General features: G+C 57.6%; 1 protein-coding gene across 1 annotated transcript in view; it reads right to left on the bottom strand.

The window, feature by feature from the left end:
• Window positions 1-2298: 2298 nt before the first annotated feature.
• Window positions 2299-24978, bottom strand: part of CACNA1S (calcium voltage-gated channel subunit alpha1 S) — a 63720-nt gene continuing 41040 nt past the window's right edge. Inside the window, exons 23-44 of the mRNA XM_004438969.3 lie at window positions 23715-23767; window positions 23274-23420; window positions 22630-22831; window positions 21990-22148; window positions 20111-20221; window positions 19353-19436; window positions 14828-14884; window positions 13791-13919; window positions 13516-13581; window positions 12836-12927; window positions 12036-12195; window positions 10942-11069; window positions 9899-9995; window positions 9460-9562; window positions 8524-8625; window positions 8100-8224; window positions 6646-6774; window positions 5609-5859; window positions 4195-4280; window positions 3332-3417; window positions 2999-3139; window positions 2299-2855 (exon numbers count right to left, since the gene is read on the bottom strand). Of these exons, the coding sequence (XP_004439026.1) occupies window positions 2604-2855; window positions 2999-3139; window positions 3332-3417; window positions 4195-4280; window positions 5609-5859; window positions 6646-6774; window positions 8100-8224; window positions 8524-8625; window positions 9460-9562; window positions 9899-9995; window positions 10942-11069; window positions 12036-12195; window positions 12836-12927; window positions 13516-13581; window positions 13791-13919; window positions 14828-14884; window positions 19353-19436; window positions 20111-20221; window positions 21990-22148; window positions 22630-22831; window positions 23274-23420; window positions 23715-23767 (2760 nt within the window). The 3' untranslated portion in view covers window positions 2299-2603. The remainder of the gene's footprint in view (window positions 2856-2998; window positions 3140-3331; window positions 3418-4194; window positions 4281-5608; window positions 5860-6645; window positions 6775-8099; window positions 8225-8523; window positions 8626-9459; window positions 9563-9898; window positions 9996-10941; window positions 11070-12035; window positions 12196-12835; window positions 12928-13515; window positions 13582-13790; window positions 13920-14827; window positions 14885-19352; window positions 19437-20110; window positions 20222-21989; window positions 22149-22629; window positions 22832-23273; window positions 23421-23714; window positions 23768-24978) is intronic.

Below are 24978 nucleotides of genomic sequence, written 5' to 3'. Positions count from 1 at the left end.
CTGGCGCAAGTGGGTCATCATGTGGAGTTGTTTAGGGGGGTAGGAGGCAGAGATCCGGAGTTTAGAAGACACACGGACCAGCAATATGGATTTGGGAATTATCAACACATAGATGCAACTAAGATGTGACAGTGGACGAGAGCATCCAGGGAGACTTGCCAAGTGAGAAGAAAGGATCAAGCACACAGAGCCTGAGAAGTCCCTCACCTGACAGGTAGGTGGACCAGGGGAGAGCTCATGCGGAAGCTTCAAGTTGGAGCAGTTGAAAGGTAGGGGGAAATTCAGGAAAGCCAAAGGGGCAGGCATTTCAGGAAGGAGGGAGGAGTAAATCGTATCTAATGCTGCCTGGAAATCAAGTAAGATGAGGATTTAAAGGAGTCCCCTGGATTAGCAACAAGGTTGTTAGAGATGTGGGCTAGTGTAGGGGATGAGAAATGGGAAGTAGAAATAGAAATGTACCACAAGGAGGCAAACCAGGCAAGAAGTTTCCTCCTCAATAATGGACTAGAGGGGCCAGCCCCGTGGTGTAGTGGTTAAGGGCATGCGCTCTGCTGCTGGTGGCCCGGGTTTGGATCCCGGGCACACACCGACGCACCACTTGTCAAGCCGTGCTGTGCGGCGTCCCATATAAAAGTAGAGGAAGATGGGCATGGATGTTAGCCCAGAACCAATTGGCAGATGTTAGCTGAGGGCTGATATTCCTCACACACACACACAAAAAATGATGGACTAGATAGATGATGGACGATACATAGATGATAGATAGACAGATGTTAGGTAGATGATAGGTAGTTAGGTAGATGATAGGTAGATTAGATAGACGACAGATAGACTGACAGATAGATTATATAATAGATTAGATTGATAGATGATAAATTAGATACATAGATGATAGATGATAGACCGATGATAGATGATAGATAGAGATGATAGAAAGATGATAAATGATAGATGATAGATGGATAGATAGATGATGGATTAGATGGATGACAGATGATAAATGATAGATTAGATAGATGATAGATAGATGATAGATGATAGATTAGATAGATAGATAGGTGGATAGATGACAGGAAGATAGTTAGGACTGCTGCAAAGTCACGTTGCAGAGATGGAAACACCTTGAATGTGTTACACAGATGGAGGTGGGGGAGAGGGCGGGAGAGGGGATAAGGCCTGAGGTAGAATCTGAGTGGCTGGCTGGAGGAGATCCTGGCTTCCACCGAGGAGAGGAGGAGAGCAGGAGTAGAGCAGGTAAGTTCATCAGTTTGGTGACGGGAGCTGAGGGTAGCCTTTATTTCTCTGTGGAGGAGGAAAGCAGGTTCTTGCTGAGGGTGGGGTAGGACAAGATACTGCTGCTGAGGTTTGAGGAGAGAGGGGAGTTGGACTAGCTGCACTGACTGGAACCAAGGAGGTTTGGGGCCCTGTCAAGGCCGGACCATGGATCAGCAGTGTGCAGTGAGTGAGTCTCCCTGCCCTCACACTCAAGGCTGCGGTGGCCTGAGGAGCTGCTGGGGGGGCGGTCTGTCAGGAGCTGCTGGGAAGCCCGCAGTTACCATAGCAACGGCCAGAAAGCAGGTGCTGGGTGAAGGCTTAGTGAAGGAAGGGCAGGGAGGGAAGACCATCCACCCCACTGGGGACTGGGACCCCGCAGAGTCCTAACTACTTGGTGCTGGCTGTGCAACCACAGTGTGCCCCCCACCCTCTCTGGGCCTCCACTACCATGTCAAAGAATGGAATCCACGCCTACCTCACGAGGCTGTGGGGAGAATGGAGTGGTAGCATGTGTGAAAGTGCTTGTAAACAGAATGTACTCGGACTCCTGGCATAGGATAACCTCTGCGGCGGGCACACAGGAGGTACTTGGCACCTAGTAGCCACTGTGACTCAGAACTTGGTGTTGATCAGAGGAGCCGTGGACACTGCACATCTTTGATACCAAGGCCACACAGAGAGCACCACTGAGGGCTCTGGGGTCTGTGTTGGTGTGGACTCTGGCCAATGAGACACGGTCACAGCTTCACAGGAGGTTGGCTGTGGCGTCACCTGGGATGCAGGGCTGCTTCAGAGGCCACCGGTCCTTCCTGTGGAACTGGCCACGGGTTTCCAGGAGGACCCACACTCTCCACGGCAGGCCCCTTTCTGCCTCATGCAGAATGACAATCCAGATGGCCCCCCGTCCTCCCAGGCCCGGGCTCCCGAGCCCATGGGCAGGCTCCTGGGGAAGGGAACAGGAGGGGGCAGTGAGTATAGGAGAAGCGTCCAGGAAAGGAGACAAGCAGAGACCAGGTGTCAGTGTCATAGGCCTGGAGACTTTAATGTCCTGCTGGTGGGAGTGGCCTTACACCGGACAGACGCTGGCACTGGCCAGGCCATTCGAATGACATTAGAAGCTCCATCCAATCAAGCCTCTTGCTGGCGAGGAGAAGGGCCTGCCAATCGACTTCTTCCTGACTTTTCAGGGTTCCTGACTGCCCCCGCTCAGCCCCTCCATTCGCTGCTGAGAGGGGAGGTGGCGTGGTGGGCGGACCCTTCTCTGCTCCATCAACCACTCCCCCATTGGTCATGCTAGCTCTAAGCCCATGCTGAAGCTGTGCCGGCCTTCACAGCTGGTGGGGAATAAGGGTCTCCTGGGAGCCCTGACACTGGTCAAGGCTGCCCTGGGAGGACCTCCGGCTCCAGCGTCCCAGGGCACCAGCCATGCCCTCTGGGGACTCTCGTCCTTTAAGTAGCTCTGTAGCTGCCACCTCCACTTCCTCCGGTTCCATCTGGCAGGCATCTGCCAGGGCCCGGCCTGTCGCCATGATGAAGTGAGCATCAGCCGCCAAGGTGTCCAGGCCCCCTCGAACCAGAGCCTGTGGGGGGAGAGGAGGCTGAGTGGGGTCTGTCTGGGGAGTGGCCTCAGGGCCTGCCTCTACTGGCCCTACCCTCTCTCCACCCCAGGCCATCACAGGGCCCCCCTGAGTGCTGCCCACTGTTCTGTCCCAGCCCTGCTCACCTCTTGGATCAGCAGGGCCGTGGCTGGAGCCGGGCACCTGGGAGGACTCTCCTCGGCCCCACTGCCGCGGGGCATCTGCTCAGGCTGAGCCCCCGGGGTGCGCCTCCTCTCTGCAGGCAGGGCAGGCTCCGCTCTGGTGCACTGTTCCAAACGCACAAGAGACCCCACAGGAGTGCTGGAGCCCACTGGGATCCAGGGAAACCACAGCTCTTCAGAGGGACCCTCTGCCAAGACCCATGGAGAGGGGCGGATCCCAGAGTCCCGGCCCTTCTGTTAGAGATGGGCAACTGCCCTCCCCCCCCATGGAGTTTCCTCCTGGGCTCTGCCTGTTACCTGGGCGGCAGGGGCCTGGGCTCCGGCCATTGCTCTCGGGGGCAGCCGTCCTTTCAGCGCCTCCTCACAGGGTTTGCTGTGGGGTCCTGTGGGCAAGAAGGGGTGGGGCAAGAGGGGCTGCTGACTCCCGCCAGGGGCCCCGGGTCAGCGGAGCTCCGCCTGGCCGGCCAGCTGCACTCTGAGGGCTCGCAGAGAGCCTCGGGGCTGTGGAGGGCATCCCGCAGGGTGGGCGTGTGCTGGGGCCCCACCAACTCTGGGCTGGGCAGGACTCCATGCCTCGCCCCACCCCGCCACTCCACTTGCCTTGGTCTCTGTCCTTGCGGGTTTAGGGGTGGGGTCAGGGCGAGAGTCTGGCCAGCTCTGGCCATGCTGTTCTTCAGTGTGTCTGTCCGTGTGTATGTGTCTGTGTGTGTGTCCGTGTGTGTGTTGGGCAGCAGGGCAAGTACCCTCATCTCCACTGAACTTCGGCACCCGCAGGGCTCCTACTGTCACATGTAGTGGTCTAGGACCTACTGGGAGATGCCAGATCATGTGCTGAAGGGCCCTGGAGCCAAGGTGTCGGTGTGTCCAGCGGCTGCCCTTCGGTGGGGGTGGGAGTTTCCTGGCATGCCTGCTGAGGGCCGTTTTATGGGGTACACACTCTCCCTCTCCCTCCTTAGGCGGTCGCCTAGCTGGCACCTTTCTCTTCTGCTGAGATGAGGAGCTGGCCCTGACGGCTCTCCCATTCCTGAGCCAGCTGGTTCCCATGGCAACAGGCTCCCAAGCCAGCCTTGCCAGCCAGGTTCCCCAACGGTAAGGAAAGAGTGGACACCCCAGGCCTCTCGGAGAAGGCTCAGCTTCCCGGGTGCACAGGAGAGACTGACCTGGTGTCCTTTGTGGTCGGCCGAAGGCTCCTCCTCTGGCAGCAGGCGTCTCTGTCTCTCCGGGGAACTCCCTTTCATAGTGGATGCTGAAATGCAAGCAAGGCCGGTGAACAGAGCCGCTGCTGGGTCCCCTGCCATCCCTGCACCTCTGTGGCGCCTGACATCCTTCTCCCTCAGCGTCTGGACCCATCACTGTGCAGTGGCCTTGACTCCAGGGCTGGCGCTCCCACCACTCTCTGCCCATCAGCCTCACTCCTAAGAGGACAAGCCGACTACTCTCCCGCCTCCTCCACTCCTCTGCTCGGGGGGTCCTCCTGTCGGACATGCCCTTCCCTCCACCTGTCCACATGCGCTTCCTCTGTTGAGGCCGGGCTCCAGCCTCACGCCTTCAGGACGCTGTTCTCAACCCTGGCTGCACGTCAGCTCAGCCGCGGAGCTTTGAAAACTAGTAGCAGCCGTGTCCTACCCCCAGACTCTGTGATTTGGAAGCCTCACGTGCAGTGGAGCCTGGGACACCGTTGCTTGGCTCAGTTCTAGGCCCTTCCAGCCCATGGTGATCAATACGCCTCTGCATTCTCAGGACACCTACTCTTTGCAATTATTTCGTCACAATCGTCTCATGTGACGCATCCCCCAACAAGACTGCGATCCTTCCAGGGCAGGCCCAGGCCTGTGCTTCTGTGTTTCCACCGCACCTGAAGGCACAGGCACCCTGCAGGGCTGTGGGCTGGATTCCTAAGGTCTCTGGCTGGCAGCGGGTGCAGGCAGCCCTGGCCGTGGGTAGCAGCTGCTCTCCTGGCTTCTGCCCCATCCTGCCCATTCCTGAGGGCACGAGATGCAGCCTTTCCAGGCCACAGAGACCTGCGGTCACCTGCCTTCCGTCTGGAACACAGCTCTGCTGGGAGCCCAGCCCCCGGGTTATGGTCACTGAGAAACCTCCACTCATCCCGCTCTGCATGACACTCACTTAGTCACAGATTAAATTTAGCCCACAGCTGGGCGTTGGTGAGATGGGAACCACCAGCACTGTGGGGTCTCCCCGGAGCCCGGATCACACGACTGAACCTGAATTGTTCAGGTTTTTGTAGTAGTGCTGCCCTGAAGGCCCTCTCCTTCTAACCTAATGCATTCAATAGGTCTCAGCTCCCAGATGCTCTGTAGATGATGGAAGAAAACAACCAGCACTGGCGCCAACGCTGACACGAGGCCGTCCCCTGCTGGCCAGAGGGGTCTCTGCAGCCCAGGCTGCCTCTTGCATTGAGGAGGATGGATCCCAAAGGGCACAGAGGCAAGCAAACCACACCCTACCCGTTTTGGTGTGCCCCCCTCTAAAAAAGCCTGGAGCCCACCAACCATGTCTTCCCAGTCCTACCGCAGGGCCCCTCCATCCAGGGCTGGCAGCGGCTGCCACTACCTGGAAAACACCTGGCCATTGCTATGGCTGCTGTTGCCAGGGGCAATGTTGGCGTTGGCATTGTTGGTGTTGGCACGAGCCAGAGGGTGGGTGCTTGGATCCTGAGGAAAGTCCTCTAAGAAGACGGGTGATTCCAGCTCCTCCATCTCTATCTCGGTAACCTGGAGGGGTCTCTGGTTGGCCATGATGTGGGGCAGGGAGTTGGTCCTTTCCAGGAAGTTGTCCACCTGGCCAAACAGGCCTCCAGTCCTCTAGCGGCAAGGAGGAGAGAGGAAGGATGAGACCAGCGACTGGGGAATGAGGGCTGGGAGTGCCCAGGGGCTGCTGCCTGGGGACGACAGTGCTGGGAACAAGCGATGCTATTGGGAGACAAATCCTATAAGGCCAGAGGAGAATGGCCCTGGCTGTGAGGCCAGAGAACTTGAGAAGAGAACGTGTCCCCCTCAGAGAGTTCTTGGTGTGCTGGGGTAGACAGGATGAACCTGAGGAGCTGTAGGAGACACGGACACCCAGAGAGGGAAATATGGGGCAGCGGAGTCTGAAGGACACTTCTAGTGCCACCTCTGAATAACTAAGTGACATTGGACATCTCATGTCATCTCTTTGGGCCACCATTTCCTTGTGAATAACCTAGGAAGGTTTAACTAGGTGGTCATTCCAGGACCATTCCGTTCAAGGACCTTCCAGCCCTACAGTGTCATAAGCAACTAGACAGAGCTAAGGGTTGAGAACAGGTATAACTGGCAGCAGGTGGGGCATTTGATAAGGCAGGGCTTCTGAGAGGTGAAGGTTGACTAGGGTTTGTGGGGAGGGGAGGAAGATGGTGAGGCTTGGCAGAGGAAGGTGGGAAAGGATGTGCTATATTTGACATCTCAACTAGGGTGGGTTGTAGATTCTGAGTCCCAAGGGATGTGGGTGGTGGGTGTCTTCAGCTCCCATGTTCCCTCCTGTATGGCTGGGCTCCTGGCCTTCCCTTCTGTGGGACACTGCTATTCCCTGTGCCTGGAACACGCGAGGTGGTCACGGCCTTCACGTACCCGGAATATCCCTTCCTCCATCACAGCCTCCACCATAGCTCTCTCCAGCTCCTCTTCAGCCGTCAGGTCTCCTGAGATGGTGCGGTGGATCTCGGGGGCCACCTCCTCCTCAATGGTCCGCAGTCCAGCCTGGGGACAGAGAAGAGTCTTGGTGACCCTCCAGTCCAGGGGGGAAGACCAGACTGCTTCTGATGGCCCCACTCATTTCTAATCCCTGAGACCGGGGGCCCAACCTCTCTTCTGGCTCATTTGATGTCCCAGGGCTCCGTGAGGCCACCTGGTGCTGCTCTGGCCTCTGGGATAGTCCAAACCCTAATGGCTCCTCGTGGGTGATTCCATGCCCTCACAGGCCTCCAGGCAGAGAAATCTTTTTACTCAGTACAGTCTTCTAGACAAGTCATCTCTTTTGATTGCACATGTCATTAATATAATTTTTGAGCTGGTCAAAGTTCATATCACCAGCAACGGGACAAATCAAGATTGGTGTCACCTGACAGTTTGCAATGAGAACGCAGCATCACTTCTCTGACATTCCTGTCCCAACGCGTATCCTAAATCTATCATGAGAAAACATCACGCAAACACAAACTGAGGGACAGCCTGGCCTGTAATCTTCAAAAGCGTCAAGGTCATGTCAAGGAAAGACCGAGGAACTGTTCCAGATGGAAGAGACTCAAGAGATGTGACAACTAAATGCAATGTGTGATTCTGGATTGGATCCTTTTGCTATGAAGGACATTATTAGGACAATTGGTGAAACTTGCATGCAGCCTGCGGATTTGATGTAGTAATGTATCAATGTTAATTTCCTGATTTTGGTGGTTGCATTGTGGTTATTTAGGAGAATTATGTAGGTGAATGCCTTCGTTTGCAGGAAATACACATTAAAGTGTTCTGAGTTGATGGAACATCATCATTTTGGGAATTCCTCTCAAATGATTCAGAAAAACAGGTTTTTGCATTATACATGCAACTTTTAAAATTGTGTGAGATTGTTTCAAAGTAAATACTGCAACTGAAATAAATTTTGAGCACACAGCCCAAATGCATGTATATTTTTTGAATTTATAAATTATATATATTATAAATAAAACCAAGAAATAGAAATAAAAAACAGATGAGATAAAACAAAGTTCTAAACTTCTTTTGCATACCCGATGGGTCATCTGACGTGCCCCCTGGGAGATCTGCCTCTTTTGGAGACACTGCTCTTGTCTAACTCAGATCTCTCCTTTGAACAAGTCCCCTTTCCTTTGGTCCTATCACCCAGAGATGGAAGAGCTGCCGGCTCTTCTCCTGAGGGTGAAACGTCCTCCGTCACGCACCATCCAGAGCGGTCATCTCATTCCCTCACTTCTCCCGGCTCCCTCCTTCCCTCTGCGCCTCCATCACTGGCCCTTAAGGCTGCAGAGAGGGAGCTGAATGGAGTCCCTGGGAGCTCAGGTTGGGCTTACCTGGATCTGTACGATGTCCTTCTTGGGCCGGTACCCGTAATACTCCTCCTGACGCTTCATGAACTTCCGGAAGTGCTCCTGGATGAGGAACGTGGCGTAGAACTTCCCTACGGTCACTTCGTCATCTGTGGAGAAGCCAACAAGGGGTGTCCTGAAGGCTGGTGGGAAACTGACACTGGGTCAGAGTGGGTGCCGGGGGTAGCCGAGACTGGGCGCCTCAGGCCACCCCTCCTCTTGCTGACTTGGCCGGTGGGCGACTTCCACCCTGAGGCTGATGCCTGCACCAATGGCCAACATGGGGTCTATCCAAGGTATTTACAGAGGGTCTGGGCCGTTCTCAGATTCCCGCAGGGCTTCCTGGAGAAGTCCCTCATCCCCTTTCCTCAGCTGCCTCTGGACTCTGGTCTCCCAAAGCAGCACCCACCTCCTATCGGAGGAATGACCTGGTCCAGGAGCTTCATGCTGGTTCTCTTCCAGATCTTCTTGATGATGGTCCTCAGCTCCTCGTTGGCCTGCTCAAAGTTGCCTGGGGGCAAGGGACAGGCAAGGGCGGCCCTAAAGTCATCCAGGCCAAGCCAACTGCACTTGGCAAAGCCACCTAGTACTCTCTGGTCTCACTCAACAAACGTTGGCTGGGTGTTCTTTTGTGGCAGTGGCTGTGCTGGACACTGGCAATGGGGAGGACATCCTTATCCCCGGGGGCAGCCCAACCTGGGGTCATGGACTCACTCCCCACAGGCCTTGGCTTCCAGTGCCCAGAGTGAAGGATCTCATCTCCTTTCCCCCCAAAAGCCTTCACATCTTCATGCCCTATGGTCTGTTTCAAGGTCCCCCTGGCGGCCTTCTGCTGCTCTAACTTGACGCCCCCCTGACTCTTGGCCTTCTTCTCCTTGCTCTCCCAAGGAAACCTGCCCTGAAGCTGTCTCAGAGCCTGCAGTGGTCCTGATGCCTGTGGGGATGGCTCTTATACAGCAGAGCCCTGATTGAGGGCTCAGGGACAATACTGAGGCCCCTGACCCCCTCTCCCTGCTCCCACCACGTCTGTCGTCCCCGCAAGGGGGGACCTGCTGGTTTAGTGGAGCCTGCCCTCGCTCCTGTCCCGAGCCGAACCGCAGGTGCCCCACCCCTGCACTGACACTGCCACTTCTCCGCCCTGTTCAGACACAGCTGTGTGACCTTTGCCCTGTAGAGAATTTTTGGGCTGCCTCTGAGCCCTGAGTGGCGTAAGGATTTGGGGACCATGGTCTGGGGTCTCCCTCTGCTTTTCCCCATGGCTCTGGGTTCCAGCGTCTAGCTCTGAGAATCAGGCAGAATCTGGGCCAGGAGGACTCATCTTCCGAGAGAGCGGGGAGGCCCTCACCCTCCGTCTTGATCTTGAGTGCCGTGCGGACCAGAGCGAAGAGGGTGGCATTGAAGGTGACGGTGCCGTCGCTGTTCAGGGGCATGTTCATGCCCACCAGCCGCTGTGCGGGGAGAGGCGGGGGCTTGCTGTTGAGCTGGACCAGGCCAAGCCTGGAGGTCATCCTCCCCCGGTCTGTGGGCCGGGACGGGGTGGGACATGAAGGCCGGGGGGCAGGCCGGCCAGGAGCCCTTCGTGAGGGGATGGAAAGATGAGCTGTGGGCCACTGTCGAGGCTTTAGGTCCTCAGGGAGGGACTTGGGGACCCAGGAGACAGTGCTCTGAAGTGGCTCCTGCAGTCAGGCCCTCGCCATCTCCCTGCCCCTTCCTCTCCCAGGAAGGGAGGAAGGAAGGTGCCTCTTCCTCACCTGGATGGCACCCTTCCGCGCAGCTCTGGTTACCTTACAGGCCACCCGGTGCGGGCAGAACTTCCCGAAGCCCAGAGGGGGCTGGATCCTCCTCAGCAGGGTCACCACGTCCAGGTGTTTGATTCTGCCCCTGCAGGAGTACACAGACTTGCACACCCGGCAGCCCCACCCAGAACCTCCCTCCTGCTCAGAGAATGGGCCAAGGGCAGGGAGCCGGGAGGCAGGGAATGCTTCCTCATTTTCCAGCCGTGTTTAGGAAGCGGAAGCTGAGCTCCCTTTCTAAAGAAGAAACCATGTTGGGACCCAGTTACCCACCACCACAAATGCGCCCTCTTTTTTTTGGCAGATAGAGGCCAGAATTCCTTCAGATATGGGATCTCTAGGCCTGGAATCTGGACCTCATCTTCCCCATGGCAGAGCCTTCCATGAGATTGGGTCAAGCTGATTGGGAGCTCTTGGGCTGTATTAATAGAAGTAGAGGGTATGGATCAAGGGAGGTGGAAGCCCACTTCCAGAGATGGTAGAGAGCTGGACACCTGTGTCATAGGTTGTTGTCAGGATTAAATGAGATAATGCATGTATGGCTAGCACAGTGCCTGCCACCAGGGAAATATTCATCAAACATGAGCTTACTCCCTTAGCTCATGTTTGAGCTAAGGTAACCTTACCGGGTTAATAGCAATGCAGATTCTGATGCAGTCAGTCTGGGGTGGGCCGGGGGCTCTGCCTTTTTATCCTGCTCAGATGCTGTTGGTCTGTGGACCACACTCTGAGTAGCCAGGTCCTAGAGAGCCTGTGAGGTATTGACTTCCCTGCTCCTGGAAGTGTCTAAGCAGAAGCTGGATGACCATTTCCCAATAAAGTCGAGGGGCTCTCTGCCCTTAGAGGCTGGGGGATCCCTTCCAACCTTGAGAAACTCCAGTTCTCTGATCTGGGGCCTTGGACAATGAAGGGAGAGCCAGCCCACTCCTTATTAACCTGGAGAGTGATTCCTGCTAGGACATGAGGACGGGGTCTAGGACGGAGGGTGGACAGGTGAGGGAGGGCCCAGCACAGAGCCCACAGCCTGGACTCACTTCGCCTCCGGGTCGTATTCTGCCCAGATGGCCTTGAACTCATCCAGGTGGTGAGGGCCCAGGATGGACCAGTCCCGCGTGAGGTAGTCAAAGTTGTCCATGATGACAGCCACAAAGAGGTTGATGATCTGCAAGAAGAGAATGGAGGGCTCCCAACAGGGAAAGGCAAGTGACAGGATCAGGTGGGGGCTGGGAGGTGTCCCCTGGGTACGGGGTCCACAGCTTCTCCCCACCTGGGCCCTTCTGAATGACCTACACCCCCCACAAGCAACCTGTGCCACGCCTCCGTGCTCTTGCACAGACCCTGTCCTCTGCCATGCTTCTGGGTTCCGTCTTTAAAACCCAGCTTGAGCTGCTCCCATCTCTGCCCCTCGCCCCGCCTGAGACACGATCTCCCCTCTTCGTGCCCCAGGACCGCGCCACTGCTATGGCTCTTGCCTTTTCTGTCTATCTTGGGTGTCCCTTTGAATTGCGGGGTTTGCTTACACGTGGACTCCCCTGGACCCCATGAGCGCCTTCGGGGCCGGGGCTGGGTCTCAGTCGTGCCCTGCACTGAGCCCAGGCCTGCACACATCAGACGCTCGAACAACTGTTTTGAGTGAATATAGGAAAGAAAAGAGGGAAGGAGCAAGGGCCTAGCGGACGCTGCTGGCTTTTTGCCATCCACACGAACAGACGGCAAGGCCGGACGCTCAGGACAATCTGGTGCCGTTCCTAACCCCACTGGGGCCTCCTGGGGGACTTGCTTCCAGTCTCAGCCTCCTCGGAGCAGGCCAACTTTCTCTTCCGAGGAACAGGGAGGGGCAGAGGGCTTTATGGGGAGCCCTCCCTCTCCCTGAGCAGAGCCTCATTACATTCTTTTGACTACTGAGCGATAACCCAAAAAAGGTAAAACCTCTGAGCAGCCCCTCTGAGCATGAACCAGTGCTCAGAAAACCAAGCCACAGCCAGGATGACTGGAACAAGGGACAGCCTAGCAGAGCCTCCTGTCCCCTGTGTCCCTGAGACGAGAGACAGAGCCGACAAGGAGGGAGGGGGTCACTCCCTCGGGCCTCAGCTCCTCCAGGCCCCCTCCGCCCCCACCGCCGTCTCACCAGGAAGGCGCAGAGCATGTAGAAGCTGATGAAGTAGTAGTAGGCGAAGTTGGTCCCGCAGGTGTACTCCTCGCCCGGGGCGTAGTCTGACTCGGGGTCGCACAGCTTGCCGTAGCTGCAGGCCAGCAAGATCTCCTGCCACGCCTCGCCCGTCGCACACCTGCAGGAGAGAGGCTCCTGCTGGCCTGTCCACTCTTGGCGGCCCCTCAGGCCAGCAGCCTGGTGGAAGCAGGGAGGTCAGACCCCCAGGTTCACCGGGTGGCTCGGTGTGAGCTGGGCCTCAGTTTACCCTCTGTGCTGCAGCCCCACTGCTCTGCCCCTCCTGGGGCGCTACAGCAGGAGTACACTAAAGAGAAGGGGCTTCTTGGATGGAGGGGCAAAATCAATCCATGATTCAGGTCACGGTGGCGGACAGCAAGGGAGAGCACCGTGCTGACCAGGGTGACGCAGGGTCAGAGGTCATGGAGGCCTCACCACGTCCTTCAAGGGACATTTGACCTCGGGCTCCTAACTCAGTGGGGTGAGACTAGGGGAATATGCAGGCTCTGCTCAGGACCAGCTGTGTCACGTGTGGGGTGTGGGGCCACTTGTTCAAAAATGATTTAATAAGTGGCTTTGGTTGAGAGTGGCGAGCATGGTTGCCTTCCAGAATCGATTAGACACTTCAAGACAAGGACAGAGGGACATCTTAGCCCTCTGAGCGCAGGGCCTGGCCGGCTGTGCAGGTGACACACCATGAAGCCAGCCCTGTCTCTGGGGCCACTGGAGCAGGGTCGGGGGGGTGGGGGGTGGGCTCGTGCCTGAAGAGCAGCAGCACGGCCTGCGGGAAGGTCTGGAAGTTGTTGTTCCGGTTTATTTGGGTGCCGTCCACCATGGCGATCTTGCCGAACATCTGCAAAGCACAAAGGACTCTGACCCGGGAACCGAGATGGAAGTCTCCCCTCAGCTTGTCTCCCCACCTCTCTCACCTGACCTCCCCCCGCTTCACCCCTCCCTCCCCCAAACCCTCTTCCCTTCAGGCCACACCAGACCTGGAGCCAAACAAACTGGATTATTTTCAAGGTCGGTGAAGCTCCTCCCATCAGGGCAAAGAAAAGTAGTAGAGTGGGCAGGTCTTCCTAATGGCAAGCCAATTTAGGGACTCAGCGTAGGGATAGGGGAGAGGGCTCTCGGGGAGGGTGGACTGAGACCACCTGGGCCTCTAGTGGGGCCTTCGAGATGCCACCTGGCCTTGCTGTCCACCTGCATGCCAAGGTTTCTCCTGGACTGCTTCCACCTGACCAGCCTGCAGCACCCCCCCGCCCCGGGCTTGAGGGGCGCAGCCTCCTTTTTCGTGTGGCTGACCCCTGGGCTGCCTGGATGAACAGGGCAGGGAGGAGGAATGGCCCAGCCAGCATGCTGATTAGGCCTTTCCAGGGTCCATGATGCCTCCCCTACCGGCCACGATCCCTCCTTTGGTCTGGGCCCACCTGCCTCTCACCTGCATGCCAATGACAGCGTAGATGAAGAAGAGCATGACGATCAGCAGAGCCACATAGGGCAGGGCCTGCGGGCGAGGAGGAAGGGTCGGTGCCCAGGGCTCCCCCACGTGCTCTGCAGCCCTGCCCTCCCTTAGCTCACCAGGGACCCCAAGCCCCCCGGGCTCCACCCTAGGCTGGGCAGATGTCCCCAGCAGCATCTCCAGGTAAGTGCAGTGACCGGGGCCCCCATGCAGACCTGGCCGGGCCCCTGGTCGAGAGGGCTGGGCATGCACACCTGGAAGGACTTGATGAAGGTCCACAGCAGTGTGCGCACTCCCTCTGCCCGGCTCAGCAGCTTGATCAGCCTCATGACACGGAACAGGCGGAAGAAGGCGCTGGAGATGCGGGCGCTCTCGTCTGGGTCCTGCGGGGCAGCAGCCCCAGTGGTCAGTCTGGGGGCGGCCCCTCGTGGGGGAAGGGGCAGGCGGGGCGGGAGGGGCAGTGTGTGTGTGCTGCGGAGGTGTCCGTGGCGGGGAGGGGTGCCAGCCCCAGCTCATGGCCCCTGCTGTGCGCTAGGCTGCACTGTCAGGCTCAGCTCTGGGCTTGGTCAGCTGGGAGGAGGGAGGTGGGCGTGGAGCGCCAAGCCGTGCGGAGCCCATTCTCAGGACAGGTGACAGGGGTTCCGCCCTGGGCTGAGGCTGCGGCCAGGCCCACTGCCCGCCCTTCTGGGGCCTCCTGCCTCGTCTCACCTTCTCCCCAAGCTGCCATCAAGCCGAGGACCCTGGCAGCTCTCCTGGGGCCCCTCTCCTATGTCCTCCCAGGGCAAAACTTCCCTAAAGCTTGGCTGCTCTGTGCCATCAATTCAACATGGCCACTCCCCAGCACCCCATCCGGCACACGACTGTCCTATGCTGGGCAAGCCTCTGCCCTTGCACCAGCCTTAGATACTCCAATGACTCTGGAAGGGCAGAGCCCCCCTGCCCGGCTTCTTGTGTCCCCAAAGGCCTTGTGTCAGTGAGCTGTCACTAAGGTCCTATGCCAGCCAGCAGTCAGTTCTCTCTGGATGTTCCCATCCGCATAGAGGCTGCCAGAGAGACCCCTCACCCCATTCCCAGGGCTCTGAGAAAGCCACTACGTCCATGCACATTCTACCGCAGAGCCCCTGCTCCCACTCTAACCCGGATCCTTCGGGGGGCCTGCTCTGGTGAAGGGAGCCCTGAGTGCAGGATCTGCCCCATGCAACCCGTGCGGCCAGGCCTGAGCATGCAAGCTGCAGGGCAGAGAGCTGGCGGGCGTGCGCCAGCTGGGCAGGCTCATGCAGCCTGGAATTACAACGTTCCCGCAGCCTCCACCCAGGCAATACAGTCCCCCGCTGGAGGCCAGGAAAGTCTGTGGAGAGAAGAGACGAGGGGAGGGGAGGGAGGGGAGAGAGGAGGAGGGACACAGTGGGAGGGAGGTGAGGAGAGGTGTCAGAAAGGACAGACACACAGAAGAGTTAAAGAGAGAAAAAGACAAGGAGGCTGGGACAGAAGACCCCAAGTGGCTGCCAGTCAGGGGCAGGGGGTGGGCGGGTGTGAGGACGAAGCTGTAGGAACAGGGAGGCAACAGGCTGGGGACAAGGGAGCAAGAAGAGGAGGGAAGACTGGACACAGACAGGTCCCTTCTCATCTCCAGGATGCCTCTCCAGCTGGCCGGGGCTCAGGTTCTTCTCTATGTCTGGGCTGTGTGACACTGGGGACATCCCTGACGGGGCATGTGGAAGGCAACTGCTCGTCATTAGGAGAGGATTCACACCCCTATCTGCCTGAGTCCAGGGATGCTGGCCAGCTCTCGGGTGCCAGTGAGGCCCTTCATCCAGGGGCAAAGGCCCTCTCGTGGGTCTAAGACCCCACAGCTGATGCCTCTCTGCCGCCAGCCTGGGACCCGGACCAAGGCTTCTGTCTCAGCGGCCAGGCTCTTACAGAGCAGGTGCCAGGGGGTGGGAGCTGTGTTTTTCTGCTTACTCGGAGCTTCTCCCCTAGGCCCTCAGGAGAAGCCCTTGTTCTGGAGTCCTGGGACAGGGAAGCCACTGTGTTCTCTTCCAATTATTTGTGGGGGGACTGGTTCCCAGTACACTGACCTCCCCACCAAGTAACAATCTCTCGGGCAGCTTTCCCCCGGACCACTGGCTCTCAACCCTGGCTGCACATCAGAATCACATGGAGAACTTAAAAAGATATACCTTTGCTTGGTCCCCACCAGGCCAATTAAATCAGCTCCCAGGGAACGGGCCTGGCTTCAGGGGTTTCAACGCACCCGGGTGATTCTAATCCACAGACACGGATGACAACCAGTGTCCCAGACCTGTGCTGCCAATACGGCAGCCACTAGGCCCGCGTGGCTATTTGAATCACAGTGAAAACTAGATAAAACTAGAAATTCATCTCAGTTGCACAAGTCATAATTCGAGACATGTATGGCTAGTGGCTACTGTACTGGACAGAGCAGGACATTTCTATCATCGCAGAAGGTTCTAACAGATGGTGCTGCCCTCGTCTGTTCCCTGGTTTGTATGTCAGGGATATAAATCAATACTTAAAGTCTTAACACGACTTCAAGCAAACATTACAGGTAAGGGACATCTGTTGCTGCTAAGAATCAGATGACGACCAAGGACCCCCTTCGGTCCTCCACCACCAAGGAAACTGTTCTGATTTATCCAGGCCTCCCCTACACAGACCGTGAACCTCGAGAAGTAACTATCCTCAGTTTGGGCAGTTTAGAGTTCTCTCTCCTGTGCTGGTGAGAAGAGCTGCTCTCAAACCCTGGGGTCTTCAGGATGTTATTTCCCAGCAAAAACCGAGCGTGGATGGAAATACACAACACGCATGCACGTGGAGGGAACAGGATTCCCAGGCCAGGCCCTCCCATGGACAGCCAGCGTGGCAGCTGAGTCCCCAGAAGGGGACTCAGCCTCGAGGAGTCTCAGGCTGAAGTCTCCTTCCTCCCAGACTCCAGACTTTCCCTCAGCTGCTCCCTCACTCCGCCCCCTCAGGTGTCTCTAGTGTCCATCCTTCCCCCACCTCCCCACCCACCATGAGGCTCACCCCGGGACTGGCAGTGTCTAAAGGGCTCATCGTTAGGCTGTGAGAAGCCCCACGCACAGATGAGCCCCCTGCCTTTGGGGCTAGTCCCCTGCTGGGCCCCTCAAGGCCATACAGTCACCCCTTGAGTAGAATCCCACCATGGCCATGGTTGGGTGGCTGGGAGGGTTAATGGTCCTCTCCACGTTCCTCCCAGGATGCAGCTCGCAGGCACTCGCCCAGAGGGAAGCTGTCTTTTGATTTCAGCTTCTGACTCTTGGGTCTGCTCCTCCCCGTCCTCTGCTCCCCTCCTTCACCCTGCAGTGACCCTCGGCTTCAGATCATCAGGGAGGCCACTCCTGGAGGGCTCGACTTCTAAGATCTTGTGCATGGACCTCTCTGGCAGAAACCTCCTCCTTGCCCCTGCTGCTGTTTCTCATCCCACCCCCAGGGCCTTATCCCCTTCATCCCATATCTCTTAGTCCAGCTCCTGGGGCCATTTGCCTCCCCGCTCAGCCTGGGCCCCAGGGCCTGGCATTTCAACAATGCTCCTGCTTGTACTGAGATGCTCCACCCAACGTGCTGGCCCTCAAGACCACATGGTTCCTGGTGTCTAACCCCTTGTCCCAGGCTCCAGGGCTGCCGAGCATGACTCCAGGGTGAAACTGAGCTGGCGGCCCACCCCGGCCTCGGGCCCCTGCTCATGGCTGCATGGTAACCATCCTTCTCCCTGCAGGTGGGTTCCTCGCATCAGCCCTTCCTCAAGAGTCGGTTCAGACCCTCAGGTGCACTGTCCTCCCCGCCCCACGCTGCGCCCTTCCACGCTTCCCGTTTCTCGCCACTTCTGACTTGCACTCTTCCTTCGTCTGCTCTTCTGAATCGTGTCCCCTTCTGCCTCCTCAACCGTCTCTTCTCACACGTTTGAACTCCTCTCTGCTCTGGCTCCATCTGTAGTCTCCCTTTCCTGAGATTCACTGGCGTCTGCCACTTTCCAGTAACTACCTTCTACCCAACTCCTCGTGAGAGCTGTTCACTGCACTCGCTGCCTTGTTTTTCTCACCCTCCAGTTGCTGCTCCGTCCCTCGTGATTGTCTGCTAATCCGTCACCCTGCTCACTGGTAGCTTCCTAATCGCAAACCCACAGGCCTTGCTGGCTTGAACTCTGTGGGAATCTCACCTCCTTCGAGGTCGTGTCGTCCCACCCAAGGCCTCGACCATCACCTCCATATCTCAGAGACCAGCGTGTTTACGGAGCTGCTGCCGCGTGCTGGATGCAGAGTGACGCTGGCTCTTCTCCTGCGTCTCCACCTCCTTGCTCCCGCTTCCCACCTGTCCCTGCACCCAGACCCGCAGGACCAGAGCGGAATGGCGGTGAGTGTGCGCCCCACTTCTTCCCTTCTGCAAATACCGTGTCACCCTGGACTCCTTCCTGCCCGGTGGCCCTGGGCCCAGCCCTCACCAAGTCCTGCGGGCTCCTCCCTCACCGTCTGAGTCCCGACTCTCATTGTTTGTGCTCCTTTGCTTTGTAGCCCCTCTGGCTACCAGAAGGGAACCACCGTTTTCTTAAGCCCAGCCCCTCCCCTTGGACACCAGGTCTTAAGCAAGGACTCTGCTCCCGTGGTCACCCTCCCTCCCAGATATCTGCGCCAGCCCGAGGATATGCTGGAATTTCTCCCGTTTTCAAGAAAACTCCTTGGCTCCACATTCTCCTCAACTTCTATCCTATTTCTCTTTGTAGCAAAACACCTTGAAGGAACCGTCCACACTCCTGTTCTCACTTCCTGTCAGCCCGTTCCACCCAGGCGTTCTTCCCCAGGATTCCAATGAAATTGCCCTTGTCAAGGTCACTGCTGATCTCCACTCTCAGCTCCTGCTCTTCCTCAAGCTCAGCACAGGCCCCTACCACAGGGCCTTTGTGCCCCCCACGACAGCGTGTTGGCCCCAGTACCTGCACGGCTCCCTCCTTGGCTCTATTCAGGTCTTTGCTCAATATCGTCATGATACCAAACTCTCATTCTCTCCACGGGAAGCCTCTAACCTGATCTATTTTTCTTCCTGCTACCTCCTGGGCGCATCTGCCCTGTTAGGGTTTTGTTTTACTGTCTTTTCCCCCATTGCTGTATGTCTAGCACATGTGGGAGGGACCCACTCAGCACCTGAGGAATAAAGGAATGGCTGACTCCCCTACGGGGCCCCTATTTGCAGCCCCTCTTACCTCCTGCCCCTCACCTCCAGATTAATGTTTTAGAGGTAGAGCTCCAATTCCTCCAGGGCCCTGTTCAGAAAACTTCGTGACTCCCCATTGCTTGTGTCATAAAGTTCTAGCTCCTTCCACCACTTACTTCCCCCTCCTCCCCTCTGCATGCTCACGCCCTTCTGCTAACCGGACCTCTCAGCATGGCCGCAACCTTCTTTTCATTCACTTCCTGCTCTGTGCCTCTCCTGCAGCAGCCCTGCATGTGGTGCTTGCTCTCCTCGCCACCTCTAGTCCCCACTCCCTTTCCTTCAGGACCCTCTTCCCATTGTACCACCTCCGTGAAGCCTTCCCAGACCACCCCACCCAGAGATGACCTCTCCTTCCACCACAGCTCTGGCCTTGGACAGCCTGGCAGACTCATGTCCACCTGGAATCTGAGTTCTCTGTCTGCCCTGTAGGACTGTGGCTCCTGTCACTCTCATCTTTGTAACCCCCGAGGTGCCGTGCCGCACACACAGTGGGTACCCTACAAATATCAGTGGACTGAACAAGCGCTTCAGCCCCACCCCAGTGATGGCTCCGCCCGCCTGGTACTCACATCAATCTCGCTGAGGATGACATCGATGATGCTGCCGATGACGATCAAGAAGTCAAACACATTCCAGGGGTCTCCAAAATAGCCCTGGGAGGGAAAGAGATGGGAGAAGCAGGGGCTGAGCTTTGGGAGGAGGGAGCTCGGGCAACCAGCAGAGGGCAGAGGTTGCCCTCTGAGGTGATGCAGAACCACTGTGCCAGGCCCGGGAGTGCACATAGCTCCATTCTCCACTGCTGCTCCAGGGTGCCCACCCGCTGATGCCCCTCTCCCTCTGGCTCTTTTTTTCCCTCCCTCCAGAGCATGAGGTGGTTGGAGGGGCCGGGGACTCAAGAGTGGTTGGGACTCAGGACTTGGGTGGATGGGGAACTCTCTCATCCCCCTGCTCCCCACTGGAGCCGTGTCTGGGGCTTGATGGTGCTGGTGTGGCTGGGCTGGGCACTGTGGGAGTGGACTTGTGAACCAGAGACCCAGCAAGATACTCCCCCAGCCCCGGGCTCATTCTTCAGAAGCTAAAGGGAAGGCGGGGAATGTAAGACAGGCTCAAGGAAGGGCAGGAAGAGGAACCAGCGTCTATTCTGTTATTGCCCAGTTTCGGCAGCCTGACTATCTTTCCTGCCCGGGCTCTGAAGGCAGAAATGGGCAAAGGGGTGAGCAGGTTGAGAGCAGAAGTTCTGGATGAAGGGCCTTGAGCAGAATGAGGCTGGGGGGTGCTCCACGGGAAGGCCCCCTGGCTCATCTTGCCCTGAGGCCCCCACACTCACCCTGGCCTTGAATGCCATGAGTTTGAGGATCATCTCTAGGGTGAAGATGATGGTGAAGGCCACGTTGAGGATGTCTGATATGTGGTTCATCTCCTCTGACTGGTTGTAGTGCTGTGGAGGGGCACAGGGGCGCTGGGAGCGCTCGGCTTCCCACCCTGCAGGCTGCATTCCCAGAGCCCCATGCTCTTCCTGAGCTGCCCCCAACCCTCTTCCTTGGCCCCCTGCCCACCTTTTTTCTAATCTCAGAAAACTAGGCACCTGCATTAGCAATCCCTGAATTCTACCAAGTCTAATGGGTGCCCCCCTCCCTGCAAAGAGATGACGAGAAGAGGAGGAGAGGTCCCCGATGCTGGGTCCTGCTGTGCGTGTTCATCTATACACGGGGCTGCTAGGCCAGAGCTCAGTTACATGTCTGTCCTGGGATGACAGGGGGGTGCCCCTAGCAGGGCTCTGTGATGAGTTCCGTCCCCTTGTCTGGGCACAGGACTAGGAGAGAAGCCCCTGGGTTCCAGAGCTGGTATTACCACCAACCACAGGTGGGACGTGGGCTCACCAAGCTTACTGTGTCCGCATGCTGCCCCCATGACAGTGAGGCAGCTCAAAGCAGTGACCTTAGCCCCCATGACCCACCACTGTGACCCTCCTTACATCTGTTTCCTTCTAGAATTTCCCAGGAACCTCTTACCCCCTTTTTTTTGTAGAAAGTTGATGAAATCCCGCTTCTTCCACAAACCCTTCCCAGGTAGTTCAGAAGGACCTGCTGGCTGCTCCCGCTCTACCCCGTCTTGGCAGGACTGCCCCGTTCTGCTGCCCAGCTCGGACCCAAGCTCCAGCTGCTGCTCATGATCCCCTCTGATCTGGACCTGCCGACTCGGCGACTCCCTTCCCACATCCTCACCACCTGGCAATGTGTGGTCTGTCGTCGGGGGTGTCTTGGGCTCCTAGGTTCGGGGAGCCTAGCTGTATGATTCTATTTATACAGGACTTAAGGGATCAGATGCTTAATTAAGGCTTGATAACGATGCTGCTGGTTACGACATGTCTATACAGCGTGCTCGACTCCTAAGAGACACCTGTTCTGGGGATAGTAAAGCCATCTTTCTTGGGACTGAAGCCAAAATTCCAACCAACTCAACTGGCCAGATTTGCAACAGCAGAAGGAAAACAGGGAAAGCACTTGCTACTTCCTACACTGCCTCGTCCTCCTGCACAGCCGCCTCCTGTTGACAGAATCACCACAGCTGTGTGCGTGCTCGGACTACCTTCTTAGTAAACAACAAGGCCTGGGGACAGGTCACTGCTCTATCCCACATAGCACCTCACCACACAGGGCCTGGCACACAGCAGGTGCTGGGAAAAGCACCTTGGGAAAACCAGACTGGAACCCTGTATTGTCCACCTGCACTGCCAAGGCCCCAGTGCATCAGGCTCTTGTCCCCTGGCCCTTACCTGCATGCCCAGCCCTGATCCCTCAGGCCCTGTCCCCTGGTCCTTACCTGCATGCCCAGCCCTGATCCCTCAGGCCCTTGTCTCCTGGGCCTTACCTGCATGCCCAGCCCTGATCCCTCAGGCCCTGTCCCCTAGGGCTTACCTGCATGCCCAGCCCCAGTGCATTAGGCCCTTATCTCCTGGCCCTTACCTCCGTGCCCAGCCCCAGTCCATCAGGCCTTTTTCCTCTGCCTGTTACTTGCATGCCCAGCCCCCGTGCAGCAGGCCTTTGTCCCCTGGGCCTTACCTGCATGCCCAGCCCCCATGCATCAGGCCCTTGGCCCTTGGCCCTTACATACATGCCCAGCCCCAGTCCATCAGGCCCTTGTCCCCTGTCTGTTAGTTGCATGCCCAGCCCCCGTGCATCAGGCCCTTGTGCCCTGGCCCTTACCTGCATGCCCAGGCAGATAGTGTTGAGCATGATGAGGGCAAACATCAGGTATTCAAAGTAGGAGGAGGTGACCACGTACCACACCTGGTACTGGCATGGGTTTTTGGGGATGTAGCACCTCAGAGGGCGGGCCTTCAGGGCATACTGCACACACTGGCGCTGAGACACAACACGACAGGGCAGGTCAGCACCGAGGGGCCCGTCCCTCCCTCTCCTCCCACATCCATGGACTTGGGGTACCCTCATTCTGGCAAGCCAGGAGCAGCTGTGGGTTGGAACTTGAGGCTGAGGGACCCTGCTGGACTATTTAGGGAAGAGTCCCATTGGGCCTGTGGGTTCCCCTTGAGTCATCACAGCCCATCTCTAACAGGGATGTAGCCCAGCCCAAGGGCTCTGAAGGGCATCTTTCTCTGGGCATCATGAGGGTCCATGAGAAGTGCCACCCCACCAAGTTGTACTGCTTCAGATTAGAGATGGGTTGGAGACAGGGTAGAGTGCGTGGAGGCTGGGTCTGGGCATCAAATGGAGGTCTGGGGCCACCCCCAACCCAAGGACTCTTCCCTGGCCAGAGCCTAGGGCTCAGGCTGGCAGGAGGCCTGCTGGGGCTCTGCTCTCCACCTGCAGCAGGCAGCCCAGGCACCTGGTTCTTGTTCAGCTCGCAGTTCTTGTACTCAGTCTCCCCCTGCTCCTGAAAGGTGACGATGACGAAACCCACAAAGATGTTCATCATGAAGAAGGCAATGAGGATGATGTAGATGATGAAGAAGATAGCCATCTCCACTCTGTTGTTGTAGATGGGGCCCATGTCCTCCTTGTCTGAGTCTATGGCCTTGTACAGCAGCCTTGGGGTGGGCAGAGAAGGGATAATGGGCTGGGCTGGGGTGATGAGGCAGAGAGCCAGGCCAGGAAGGGTGGGTTTTATCCCCCCTGCCGTGGGGAGCCAAGGGAGCTTTGTGAACAGTCAAGTGATGGGAGAGAAGTTAGGACCGAGCCAGGAAAGCTGGAACAGATCCTGGGATGGGCCTGCCTTCCCACGGGATGCCCCATCTGTCCCTAATCAACCAGTAGGGGTCTCCTGTGGGCAGAGAGGCCCACGCCTATGGGGGGACTGGGTACATTTTTTCAGAGCCCCCTGGTCAGGCTCACCAGTCCTACAAACCATCAGAGCTGATGGGGTTTGTAGAGCACCTGCAGAGTGCAGCGGGGGCTGTGGAGGGACAAGCTGTCCCCTTGGCACTGCCCCTATGGTGCCCGCATTGGACGCAGGCCCCAGTTCTCACTCACTGAGGCCATCCCTCAAAGGTGGAGACCGTGAAGAGTGACATCATGGCCGAGAGCACGTTGTCGAAGTGGAAGTCGTTGTGTATCCACTCGCGGGGACGCAGCTCCATCTGCGTGGGGTCCCCGTCCTTGTACACGTAGTAATAGCCCCTGCGGCGGGAGGCCCCGTCACTCCACTGTGCGTGGCTGGGCTGCCACCTCCCACCCACGTCCTCTGGGCCCTGGGCAGTGAGTGGGCAGGAGAAATGAAGGTCCAGGCCGGGGACCAGAGGAGACACCGCTGGACAGTCCCTCCCTGCAGTTACCCAGGGAGAGGAGCTTCCATGAATACCTCTTCTGGGCCTGGGGGCTCAGGCTCCTCTGATCCCCCAGCCTGAAGGGCCACCTTGCCCCTCACACATGGTCCCCCAGCCAGTGACCCTTGGCCAGCAGAGCACAGCGTACCTGCACTCCTCTTCTGTCATCTTGGATAAGTCATTGCAGCTGAAGAACTTCCCCTGTGTCCCAGAGAAGGAGGGAGGGAGGGAGACGCGTTGTCATGGAAACAGGATTGAAAAATGGGCTATGGAAGTGAATGGTGGAAGGGAGAAGGAAGCAGGAGTCCGTCTCCTCCTCTCAGAGGGGTGGCCTAACCCTGGGGGCAGGCCCCAGACGGGTCTTTCTCCTTCACCATCATCCATTCCCTCAGCTGCCCCACAGCCTTCCCCACCAGATGCTGCCAAGGCTGAGAAGCTAGTTCCTCAGATGGAGCACTTGTTGAGGCCCCCAGCTGGGCCTGGGGGGATGGAAATATGAACGCAGCTTGGCCCTCGCTCCTCCCTCAGGGAGCCCCTGCTCCCACTGCTGCAGGAAGCCCTCTTGGGGTCTCCCCATTACAGAGCAAGAAGAAGGGTTGCCCCTACTCTCACCTTCCTTCTGCCAGTGGGGTGGCCACGGGGCTGCCGTGGGAACAGGAGCCACAGGGACGGAGCCCAGCTGGGCCCTGATGATACAACTTGTCTCATAACTGAGCAGGGGTCCCTGCACACCCTACCCCAAGGCCTGAGTAGGTGGGCTCTGTCTGCTGTCTACTGATTCCAGCCAGAGCACTTTCTCCTGTATCTTCATCCCATATTGGACACCCACAGATTTTGTCCGAACAAAAGGAGTTGATTGCTGGGTCTTAACGTAGCTAAATTGAGTTTGAAATCCATGGATTTGGGTCAGGTTCCCTCAAAGGCCCAGGGGGGAAACTGCCTCAGCCAGGGACAGAGGACGAGCTGAGGGCACACTGCGGGGTTTTGCCATTCCTGCCACACCCCCCTTTGTGGTGGCTGGAGCAGAGTGGAGACGGGAGGCAGGTGACATGGGGAGACAAACAGAGAGAGGACACAGCTGCCACTGGGCAGGTTTCTGGGCCCTTGAGACTGATTTAAGGTGGAAAGCAACGTCAAAGTCACAACGTAACATGGAATGCAGGTGACAAGTGTCCACAGAGTGAGATATGACGTACGATGCCACTTGCAGCTGATGTTTGACTCTGGTCTGGGAGGCGGGAACTGGGGGTCTTTTGATAAAGCACAGGGGAGTTGGGGGTTGAAGGTCAACTGCTCTTGCAAGGAAGGGACACGGAGCCACAGGCTGCTCATCTCCTCCCGGGCGGGTCTTGCAGGCCTCCTACGGGTGGGCTAGGTCCTGGGCAGGGCCAGGGTGAGGGACGAGTTAGTTA

Source organism: Ceratotherium simum, chromosome 36 (assembly GCF_057802395.1).
Source record: "Ceratotherium simum simum isolate JZ-2026a chromosome 36, ASM5780239v1, whole genome shotgun sequence".
NCBI classification, from domain to species: Eukaryota; Metazoa; Chordata; class Mammalia; order Perissodactyla; family Rhinocerotidae; genus Ceratotherium; species Ceratotherium simum.
This window is presented reverse-complemented; position numbering and strand designations above follow the sequence as displayed.